This window comes from Parasteatoda tepidariorum, chromosome 3, assembly GCF_982258835.1.
Source record: "Parasteatoda tepidariorum strain Cologne lab strain chromosome 3, Ptep-v5.0, whole genome shotgun sequence".
NCBI lineage: Eukaryota > Metazoa > Arthropoda > Arachnida > Araneae > Theridiidae > Parasteatoda > Parasteatoda tepidariorum.
Genome location: NC_141757.1, coordinates 118,619,000 through 118,631,671, shown reverse-complemented (window position 1 = coordinate 118,631,671; position 12,672 = coordinate 118,619,000). Strand labels below are relative to the sequence as shown.

General features: G+C 28.1%; 1 protein-coding gene across 7 annotated transcripts in view; it reads right to left on the bottom strand.

The window, feature by feature from the left end:
* Positions 1-12,672, bottom strand: part of fray (oxidative stress responsive kinase frayed) — a 103,551-nt gene that overhangs the window by 4,055 nt on the left and 86,824 nt on the right. For 5 of the 7 annotated variants that reach the window (XM_071184593.2, XM_071184595.2, XM_071184600.2 and 2 more), the window contains 4 exons: positions 12,075-12,123; positions 11,112-11,177; positions 6,346-6,453; positions 2,574-2,747 (listed from right to left, as the gene is read on the bottom strand). In XM_071184593.2, coding sequence (XP_071040694.1) covers positions 2,574-2,747; positions 6,346-6,453; positions 11,112-11,177; positions 12,075-12,123 — 397 coding nt within the window. Of the gene's footprint in view, positions 1-2,542; positions 2,748-6,345; positions 6,454-11,111; positions 11,178-12,074; positions 12,124-12,672 lie in introns of all 7 variants that reach the window. The other 2 variants (XR_015432718.1, XR_015432719.1) reach the window with 1 other exon arrangement.

Here is a 12,672-nt window from a genome sequence, read left to right as displayed (position 1 = left end):
AACAATATAAGAAAATCAATTTACTTTAAACTACATAAAAGTATGGATTTTAATTTTGCATAAAATTAATGTCTTATGAAATTTAGTGTTATCCCTGAGTGAAAAATTATTATAAGTATCAACCACTACTCCATAGGTAACAATTTTTATATGACCAATTGCAATGCATGCATAGTCTTTTTTTACTAATGTGCATTATATTTTTTAAAGAAATTTCTCTTTTACACTTCTTGGGTAATCCATGATGTATCTAATATGAATAACACTAATTATAATAGCATAGCACTTATTTCGATATAAAAAAAAGTTACAGATGAAATCCTACAAAACATAAAACCTGAAATATATTTTCAAGGGGAAAAAATATATTTGTTTACTTCAAAAAATAAATAAAGATTCCAAGACTAACTCAAATACAATTAATACCATAGTAATATTAAGTTATTTTGATATTTACAAGTAAACAATGCAATATGTGTATTATTACAAGATTTAAAATATGTAAAAAATTAGTTTAATCAAGTAAAGTCAACATAACTGCAAGTAAAATAGTTTCTATCAAAAAATTTGCTAATCAGTGGAATATAAACTACCATGGTTTATGGCAAGGTTGGGATTTTGTCTGGATGAAGAATTTTCTCCAGAGCACTGGACAAATTAGAAAAAAAAGACACATGATTTACTCTAAATGATTAGCAGATTTTTGCATTTAGCTATTTAAAATGATGCAAAAATTTGGACTCGCAGTTCGAAATTTGTCAAACTATTATCAAATATTTATTATAAATTATTTTTTTGCGTGGAATTGTCTTTGAATAAATTATTCCTTGCATTCGCTTAAAAAGTCAAATATGCAAAAAGTAAAAAGGTAGAACATTCAACCGCTCTCCTGACTAAACTATGGAGACCCAGTTTGCAGCTAGCCCCATATTTGGTTTCATTACTTAAATTATTTTCTACACTAATTAATTACAGGGTATCTGCTACACTTCAGATTTTCAAATTCATGACTCATTCCAAGATTTTTCATGACTTCACGAAATTACTATTTTCTCCGACAAAAACACAACAATAAATTTAAAAAAGGCATTATAATAACATTAATTGAAATGATAAGTACAGTACGGAACCGATTATCCGGAACGATCGGGACCAACGCTATTCCGGATAACTGATTTTTCCGGTTTTCTGAATCACTACGAAAAGCCGTTTTTTTATTGTCAAACTAAACTAAAAATAAAAATATTTGGAAATAATCTTAAAAAGAAGAAAAAACGATGAAGTAATACACTAATGATTATTTCCAAAATGATGGTAAAGTAAACTTCTTTCAAAAAAGAAAGAAAAATCCTGAAATCTTATGAGGAAAAAAAAAATTTAAAAAAAAAAAAAAAAAAATGGCAGGAAAACTTATTGAATTTTGTTCCGGTTTTTTGGTTTTCCGATTTCCGGATAACGGGTTCTGTACTGTATAACCAAAACTGTTATATTCTGCATCTTCATATTCATAGATTTTAAATTTAAAAAACAGAGTAAAGAAAGTAGTTAAAGCAATAAAATAGTTGAAAAAAAATACAAAAGCATATAATTGTTTTTCTTCTTTTCAGCCGAATTATATTCTAAAGATACTTTTCTTGTTCATCGGAAACGAAAGAAATACTCCTGATTTTTCTGTTCTCTTTTCGGAATTAAAAAAAATTCGCCAATGACTGGCTTGCTTCAGCTAGAATTTTAAATTGATAAAATAAAATAAAAAAAATAAATAATAAAAATTCTAAAATCACAGAAGTTTAAAAGACAATTTGCTCTAGAAATTAAAGAACATGATAAAAAATCTTTTTATTTTAATAAAATATGACTGTGAATGGGGATTTTGTTAAAAATTCAGATATTTGGAATGGGGGGGGGGGGGTGTAAATTCTATTTTAAAAATTAGATTTTTCGGAGACCTAAATCCATGACATTCCATGCTTTTTTTTTTCTTTTTTAAATGTTAAAATCATGACAAATTTTGTTCAATACTGAAATTCATGACTTTCCATGATTTTTCATGACTTTCCAGGTGTGCGGATACCCTGTAATTAGCATATTCAAGATGAGGCCCTTGAATTATCAAGATTAGTCCTAGTATAAGAAAATCTGATCTTTTAATTTAAGAAATCATATTTTCATGTACTAGGACTTATTCATATTGCATTTTTGAATCATTGCATCAAAAGATCAGATTTTCATTATAATCTTTGCACTGCACCTTTGCTAATTGTAGCTAGTGTAAAAATGCAGTGGTTTATATGAAGAAATTTATTAAGTGCTAAAAAAAAGATCTCAAGTACTTTTCTAAATTAAAATTATCAAATGAGAGTAAATTTGTCCCTTCAACAAAAATTTGAAATTGTAAAAATATTGCATCTCTATATTTTCAAGGCAAATACTATACATTGATAATCTTACAGGGGAAGTTTGTTTTATATATAATAAAATACAATATTGACTTATAGAAGGTGTAGAGGCCATTGATTGTGTTGATTTTTGTGCTCATTACCAACATAGAAACAGAGAATTTCTTCTCTTACTAATGCATCATCTTCTACAGGAGGAACATTTGTTTGAGATGGTTGTTGGCCTTTAGGAGGTGTATTCTCATTGGATGTAGGAGGAGTATCAATTGGAAGACTGACTGGTTGATTCAACTCTTTTGGCTTTTCTTGGTTTTGAACAGGTTCTGAAGGCTTTTTGGATGGAGAGTCCTAAATTAAACATTTCTTTTAGTCACTCATAGAATAACTAGAAACAAATATATATTCCATTGTATCATGATAGCGATATAAAGTCATGACCCATTTCGGATAAACTTCAGGATTTTTTTATTATTTCTAAAAAGTGTTAGTAAACTGCAAGTAATAATAATATATAGTGCGGCTTTCAGAAGAACTCCTCTAGACACCCATCTTGTGTCGTGATGGGTACTATGGTTATGAGGAAAATACACTTCAAATAGGGGTGTGGGATGAATAGTTTTGTCTAAATTTTGGCATAGGAAGACGCGAGTAAACCAATTGACACATTCATTTCTCCATTTCACCTCTATTAGAGATGTGCTCTCGCTTGTTACCATAGTAGCAGACAGCCCCAGACATTTAGTCTGGAGAAGTTCTAGTCAAAGCCGCACTATACAAATATTAATTGCTTTATAATTAAAAACATATTTTAGTTTTGAAAACACGAATTTAATCTGAAACAATCAAAATAATCCCTATATTAAAAAATCATGAGAGTATACAATCCTGACACTGGTCTGAGTGTTCATCTAAATGTTGAATATAAGCCAAAAATTATAAGCGTTAGAAACTTGAAATGACTTAAGTGTTGAAAAAAGTGCACAAGGATTAAGGTGGAATAAAAAAAGTAAACATTTGATAATTAGGTCGAGAATTGTTGATTTTTTAACCTGCAGGAAAAAATACCATATGGATCATATTCATTTACAAATTTAACATTTTTTAAAAATGAAATTTTAGTTCTTTTGAAAGTTATTGCAATTTTAAGTGCTTTGGCAAATTTTTTCTCAATTACTTTTGCTATTATTAATTACAAAAGTTTGTAAAAAAATGTACAAGGAGTTTAAAGGAATTAAGAAATAAGATTCTAAAATTATTAACCGTTAAACTTGTAGTTAAAAAAATGACCCAGGCTGGTCAATCTATCCGCTTAAATTGCAACTACAGAGTTACTGATAGGATCATTCCGAATAATGACTTTAATGAGAGTTTCATTCTCTCGAAATTTCTATTTGTCCGAAAGTTGTTGAAATTTTTTTTCTTTAAATAATAATTACTTATCCATTGCTGTAGAAAAATTTATTTCTTTTTGCAATTTTCATTTTATAAACCCATGCTTGACTAGATATCAAAAGTAACAAATATATATATATATATATAAAAAAGAAGAAATAAAGAATAGGTGAGAGTGCTTGGTATATAGCTGAAGATTTAAAACAGAATTTTTAAAAATATAAAGACTGAAGAGAGATAAACTGTTATATGATATAATTGTTATTAACAGGTAAAATTACTTTCCCATTTATTAAAGCTTATTGTGTCACTTATTCTGTATTCCTAAGTTCAATTTTTTGTGTGTGTCTAATTCAGCTATCCTTTCGCTTTGTTATAATTAACATATTAGTAAAATGTGCTTACATAAAACTATAATTATATAACTTACAGAAAAATTATCCTTTTTGAATACTTAAACTTTTAAGATCAAGGGGGAAAAACAGTTTATGTCCATCAAAACTGATTTAAAATAAAAACAAATTTGCACACGGACAGGAACTGTATTTCCACAGAGCTGTATTTCCATTTTCACTGAGTAATAACCCTACGGCTACCGATTTTCTATGATTTGCATAAATTTAGTTATCCTCAAAATGCAACAGAAGACAACCCAATCATAATTTTTGTAGAAAATGGATATAAACCACTATTCCACATTGATCTTCAATGATGAATGAGAAGCAACCATACGGTTGGTGACCAAAGTAAATAGAGGGGTAAATTTTTCTAGTTTTTTAAAAAAATAGACTAATTTTAACAACATTACGTCACAAGTCTGTTTACACTCATTATTATGGCTATTAAGTTTAATTACAGTATTAAAACATATTAGCAACTATTCACGATTATATAAATATGTCCTCCAAAGAAAATAGTTTGTCCAGAAAGAACTCCCCTCGCCATAAAGTCTAAGGCCATCTGCTATATGAAAACAAGAATGGTGCATTTTAGAGAGAGGAGCTTTCATGATAGATTAAGATAGGAAGATTTGCATGAATTTCGAATGATGCTCTTTACACAATCAGTTGCTGTTTTAAGTACACTCTAGTTTCTCACTATTTATTATGAATCTTCATTGATATTCAGATGGTTTCATTTCTAAATTTAAACCGTTTTTTAAAGCAATTACTCTTTTTATCAGTTGAATTTTCTGTTAAAAGTGAAACGCTCAAACTTATTAACTTTTATTGTAAAAGGTGATATAAGTTTTGCTCTAGATAGAAATAGTTCATGTTTATCTATGCATGAGAAATTCTCAAAAATTTAACTGATTCATTAGAATTTTTTTTCAACTCTTTGTTCTTAGATGTACATAATTTAAGATATTTAGTTTAAATATTTTGTTTAGCTAATATATGCGATAACAACGTCATTTTATTATATATTTTTTCCTTTAAAGAATTTTGATGTTGGGGTCTAATTTTTATTTTATTTACAGCTTTTTTATCCTGAATATGTAAAATAAATGAATAAAATTGGTAATAAGCTGTAACATAATTTTTATCTATAGCAGAAAGCACGTTACCACAACTAGGATGAAATTATAATTTTTCTTGCATTTACTGAAAAATAATTCTAACTATTTTTATTCGCAAATTTATTTTTACTTTTTCTGTCTTTCTTGATAAAGAAAATCAATTTACAATGCATAGGGACTTTACAGATGAGTTATTTATTAATAAAATGTGTACACTGAACTGTTTCAGTCAATTTTATAAAATTTTATCTCCTATTTATTACCTTTATTCATTGAAACAATTTGAAAACAACAACAGAGTATTTAGACAAATAATAGTGATACAAATCAGAACAAAAATTAAAACACAAAAAAAAGCATATAATTTTTCTAAATAGAAACTTTTGAAAAAGTGAAATGATAAAAAAAGGAATCTAACGCTCTAAATGCTCAAGTTTATTTCTATTCACTCTAGGACATAACACAATAGACCAAAGAAAAACCCGAAAAGCTTTCCCTCGCCAATCCAGCGAAAACAGGGCCTCACATCCCTACTTGAAATAGTTAAACCTCGTAACCATAGCCACCATGAGTTCAGACAAATGCATAGGGGAGTTCTTTACATGGACAAACTATAGTGATAGGTCGACATCTCGGATCGTTTAGGCTTTAAATATAATACCATAAAAACATTCTCAGATGATTTAACATCTGATGCATCTTTAAATGTCTGTCTTTTTATTGACATCAAAGTATTCTCTCTCTATCCTGTATTAATGCTTAATTTTGCTTAGTTACAGTAAGTAAAGTTATTTATTGTTGAAAATTTAATGAAAACAAAATAAATAGTTTAATTAGACACTATTTAGCAATTAATAGAAGCAAGTGAATACTACTACTGATATAATTAAAAACACTAAGGTAAAGTGATATCTAAATGAAACTGGTTAAATCATATTTGAGGAAATATATATATATTTTTTAATTTTGAAAACATTTCTATTGCAAACTGCTTCATTTATTTCTCATTTCTATTATTGGAAATACAAAACTCACTGATTCAGGATTTTTTTCATCTTCTTCATCTGAAGACCAAACCCAATCCCCAGCTTCAGTACGGTGTAGACGTCCACTGGTGCCAGGAGCTCTTTTTGTATTTTTAAGCTAAAATAATAATAATTTCTCTTATATATTTAAAACAAAATTTTGCACAATAGTGGTTGTCAAAACTATATTAAAAGCCATCGTTATCGAAAACTACAGAAGAAAACATTTACCCGATACCATTTACGATGCAAAAATCAAAACTATTCATAGTATGAAGATAGAAAAATGTTTGCCTTAAAAAAAAGAAGAAACAAATACTATCATTAGTATGCAATTTTTGATTCCCTATTATATTTTCTATTTAATTGTACTACAAAAATTGCTATACTTTCAAAACTTCACCAACTGATAGCCAATTAATTCTTAGCTTAGCATGGTGAAATGTGTCATCCTGGTCAGCTTGTTATATCAGCTATATAATAGGCTATCCCTCAATTAATAAACTGATATAATTAAGCATTTATAACATAATTTATTTTTTATTAAATCTAATTGTCTGACAATAACTGAAAACATGTAATTTTATTTGATCATAGAAGAAAAGGAGGTATAACCCATTCAACAACCTAAACTGGCACAGACCCGGTTGCGACTTTACACATTGTCGACTCCCGGGCACCTCCACTCGCCGCGGTTTTATTTGTCAACTGTTTCACCGCCTTATCTAGTAACCATCACTCAGAGGCAACCCTACGCTCGCCGCAATACAGCACTCGCAAAAGTCATAAACGAATCTTCGCGCTCATGGTTATTTTTAAAAGTTGCTTGTTGAATTAAGTTAAATTTATCCTCGTTTAAGACTAGAAAAATTCAAATAACGAGATCAAAATACTTCGTCCTTCTATAAAGAAAAAGTTACATACACACAATTATTTCAGTTAATTACATACATATTTCGGTTAAAAAAATTTTCAAATAGAAACTATTCTTGTAAATTAAATGAAAATCTGGAGTAATAAAATATTTATATCTTCAGAATAATCAATTTCTTATGAATATCTTAATTAATAACCAAAGTCTAAAAAAATAATCCCCTATATAAATCATAACATTATTAAGTGTACATATTTTTGAAGATAAAAGTATTAAAAAAAATTTACGCAGTTTGAAAAATAATTATTTTTATTTCCTTTATTTTTACCAGGTTTTTTCAATTGTTTCTATTTTGGAAAAAATATGTATTCTTCAAAATGCTTACAATATCTTAAAAAAATTGCATATATTTTATACTGAACAACTTTTGATTGACAATATTTTCTTCATAAGAGAGTCCTTAAAAAAATTTGAAAATATTTTCATTAAATTTGTTCAAATATTTTCTGTAAAATGCGTGCTATTATGAAAACAAGGAGAAAAAATATTTCTAGTAAAGCCATGACATAAAGAAACAAATCTAAGACATATTCACTACTATTTTCGTATAGTTAATTTATTTTTTATAACATCAAATCATATTTATTAAAACTTAAAGTTGTGGCTGCTCAACTTTTTTTAATGTTTCTTAAATTTGTCAGGGAAAATTCCGATATTTTCCATTTTTCTTGCTTCTATCACTATTATTTGTATATATCTGAAATTACTCACCTTCGTTTTAATTGTTTCCTAATTAATTTCATCATATATTTTGCTATATATATTTATCCTTTCATTCTATGCTTCATTAATTTCATAACTTATCCATCTTGTAACTTTTTATTCATAATTTTATAATAACTTTAGCTTATTAGATTCTATAACTCAACAATTGGTCTATATATTTTATAATTTCTTTATTCAATTTTTGGGCTTCTAAATAAGATATGGAAAAAATACTATGAAAATTATTACATTTATTGTCAACCTAAAATTAGGCCTTTTTTTCCTCCTAAGTGCGAAAACACATTTACTAACTTAATGTAACGTTATTTAACACGATTCATCTATTTTAATAAGAACGATTCAAAGAAAAGCAGGACCAGTAAAAGTGAAATGTGTATTTTAATTTATATTCTGCTTCAAAAATGAGACAAAAGAGACACAGAAAACTTTTCTGTTATTATTTAATAGTATTCATTAGTCTTTAAAATTCCAAAAGAATTTTTAAGTTGCTGGAATCATATAATAGTCTCATTTGTAGCAACTTGTTTTTTAATTTTTTTTCACTCAATAGCTTTTATTGTATGTAATTTGCTTTAAAAGTTCAAACATTTATTCTTAGATTGTCATGCAGTCTGTGTGTCTGAAAACTGTATGACCTTTTTTATTTTATTTGTTCCTTGCAGAATGGTAATAATTGTTTCTTATTTGGTAATAAAAATCTTACTTTTGCTGAGATAACTGATCGCAAGAGTTTTGTTTTATTATAACATCGATTAATTTTTTTGAGAAAAGTGTAAGTCCTCAGCCTTTCAACCATATTGCTTTAAAACTACTTTCTTTATTTAAAGTAAATTATTAAATTAAAAAATTATTAAGATTCTCTTATTTGACTCAATATCTTGTCTTTAATGAATCAGAAATAAATAAACAGATTGTCCTTATATGATATGAGTTATGATATGAGAATGTCAAAGTTGATGCTTACTGTTTACATTATATTTTTATTTTACAAATCATAAAAAGTTTTCTTTAATCAAAATTGTGTTCACCTCATAAATATACTTTAACTGCTACAAATTTTTAAGTCCTGGCTACCAAAGCTGTGGAGTTGGCTAATACGTATGAAGGAATTTATCGTTTGGGACATAACATTTGCAAAAAAGTGTCAAATCAAAAGTACACTTGTTTGGAAGCAAATATTATTCGCACTGCAAATGGGAATCATTACATCAAATTTAATCATAGATATCAATGTCAGAAAAGTAAAAAAGAATAAATTCATGTATAAAGCTGACAGCAACAATCTCCTCATCATTACACGTATATAAAATGAAAATGCTTAAACTCATAAATTGTGTAGTTACTTAAATTAAAGGTTTTAAAAACTAAACAATAAGGTACAAAATCCTGCTGCATTATTGAATATTGCGTCCACATGCTTGATAAAGACACCATAAATTATTTGCAATAAATTTATAAAAATAATTATAAAGCTATATTCTACTCATATATCCTACACCCACAACAGAACTTTATCCTAAAAAGGATATAAAAAAGTAAGAAATAAATATGTGTTTCAGGAAGTCCGAATAAAAAGAGAATAATAATACACAAAAACTTTTAAAGCAGCTAAATTTATTCACACCTCATGTTCAGTCATGCGTTCTTTAAATCGTATGTCGCAAGTGAAACATGCGCGAATTAATATTCGAAGATTTTCGCGAGAAAATTTGAAACCCGACTTGGCGAATGTAACATTGGCGAATTTCAAAATACGGTGCCAAAGAAGTGCCCGGGAGTCGACAATGTGTAAAGTCGCGACCCGGTTATAGGATGAAGCAGGACGTCCTGCCTACTGTTCCTTGGCAATTTCTGCTTCTTTTAGATGTCTAAATTTAAAAACTTTTACCCAATATGCAAAACATTCGTTGTTATGTTTCTTATTTAATTTAATTTATAGTTTCTTATTCTCCCCCTGATTGCCCAAGAAGCAGGCTGTAGCTGCCATTCGTCTTCCTACCTAGCACGATTGCTTATACACTCATCTTTTCCGTCTTAAAATAGTGGATAATCCTGCCTTCCCCCTCTGCCGCAGTGTTGCGACGATGAATGATGAACATCTCCTCATCTGTCCAGATCTCTCAAAGAACTGCATCTACTCCCGATACTAGGAGGCCAGAGATATTTTGTTCAATTTAAATTCTTGATTTAATTTTTGAGTTTGATGTTTTGCTTTTGTATATTTTATCTCTTTCAGTATTTGTATTTTTCTTTTCTTTTGATCTCTGTATGGCGTTACGATAATGTCTGTATCACCTGCTGCATTGGAAATAAAAATTTTATTTATAGTTGCTAACATTTATATGCTTTTCAAAAATTCCCCCTTTTTTCCCTCAAGGAAAGAATTACTTAGAAAGTTTCCAGATTAAGTTCCTTATTTATTTAAAAATTTTTTTTTTAGAAAACTTACTCAATTTTAGGAAATTTTCTAAAATGTACAAAAACCCGTAGTTTTTTTAAAAAACCAGCAGAATAGAAGCTTGCAAAATCAAGTAGTCTACTGGAAAATTCAGTAGAATTAGCAGCTATAGAAAAATAACTACTGTAATAATAAATAATAAAGTAATGGGACGGAATGTCTATATCAAAATGAACTAATCGAATTAGTGACGGAACCGAAGCGAGAATGGGACTAAACCGATGGAGCCAAAATGTCGTGGATAGTGGCAGGAAGGCTCTGCGGCTGGTCGAACATGCATGTGGAAATGTTACACCTGGTGAATAACTTGAAACACCAGGTGTAACAGTTGCGTTCCATATGAGAAATTCTGTACTTCCACCCATAAAATTATTGGATTATAAAATCAACATTTTTCAAAATTAATTTCTAAAAAATGTTAGAACTATTCTTTAATGAAATTATTATTTATAATCTAAACTATTAAAATGTCACATGATCAACATATGAAAAAAATCTAATATTCTCTTATCTGGTTCTCTAGGCTACATTTAGAATCTTTTCATATTTATAGTATAAAAATAATAACATTTGGCCTCCTTTGAACACTACCCTAAGAAAAAGTGTTTTTTTCAGTTTATGCCAATAACTATTAATGAAAGCTCTTTATTGTCCTTACTTTCTGGGCTCTTGTCTCTAAGCTAGGTGCACATGACACTAGCATCTGTATCAAGTACTTGCGATCCTATATATATAAAAAAAAAAAAAACAGAAAATTAATTGTTATTTTCACATGACCAACATTACACAAAAATTCAAACTACTTAAAGTTTGCTAGTTTTAAATCGAAGACTATTTCAGCGTTTAAACTTTAAAGCGTGCAGGTTAGTGGCAATATGTTCCAGGGTTGTTAAATTTTAAACATAGGGTTTTTTAAATTGTTTTTTTCTTTAAAAAAAAAAAAAGCATTACTTAACCTATGCCTTTTGAATTCCAAAAAATAATGGAAAAATGTTTATATCAGAAAATTTTCTTTTTGTGCAATTTTTTTGTACAAAAAAATTTTGTGTTAGCAAGCAGTTGTTTTCCACTTTTAACAACAGACGGCACAAATTTTTTTTTTACTTTTCCAATATAAACTATAAGAAATTTTTTGGCTTCATACATAGTAATATAAGGAATCACATGGGTGTTGCCAAGACTGCAAAGCTTCTAATTACATAACTTTTTATATTCTTAAAACAAATGCAGTCTAAAATATGTTTATAAAAAATATATTTAAAAAACAATAATAAGACGAACATGTATTGAAAAATAAAGTGTGCAATTCTTTTTCCTTTTTAACAATCCTGGCAAGTATTAAGGACAATAAATTTAATGCTGAATATGTGTTCTATTTATACAAGTCCTTATCAGAAAAACAATTCCTAAAATAATTTTTAACTTAAATGATTAGAACTTTTCTAAAGAATAAATACATTTATTCCTTATTAAATAAATATATTTATTCTTTACAAGAATATTATTTTCAAATAATACATCATTAATTTCAAGGGAGAAAAGTAAACTCTCAAAGGTCAATGATGAAAATTTTAATAGTAGTGAAAACATTAATTTTTGTATATAAAAGGAGCTAACTTACTTTAGCTTTCTTAAAGAAGGGATGTTTAAGAAGCTCAGCTGCCGTAGGCCTATAAAAAAAAGTTTTAAGAAGTAAAATAAACTGTAACTAACATATTATATTGTATTATTGTAAGATGGACAAATAAACCGAAATGTACACTTTTTTTAAAAAACTTTTATTGAATTGGGAAAAAAAGTAAGAAACTACTAACTCGTGTCACAAACTATATGTTTATTTATTCCTCACGCAATTGATCTTTATCACTTTCCCACAAAAATCATTGCATAAACACATCCTTTAACATTTTCTTTTACGACATAACCTCTAAGAACAACCCACAACTGGCTGTTGAAAGAAGGCTTCACTTTTTTTAAATAATCATAACAACACACAACATACAGAATTGCTATCGACGTCCGATCAATTAAAGGGCTTATGGCAATATAACAGCAAGTCACATTTTCAAAATGTTAAGGAGAGCATCTAAGTGAAAAATATTAAAATTTCTCTCAAGGAGAGAAGATGTTTTTGCGTCTAGCGGTGTAGCTATTTTATTTATTGTTTTTTTTTGTGCTGCTATTTGGGTAACCTATTATTAAGAAATAATACAAGGATA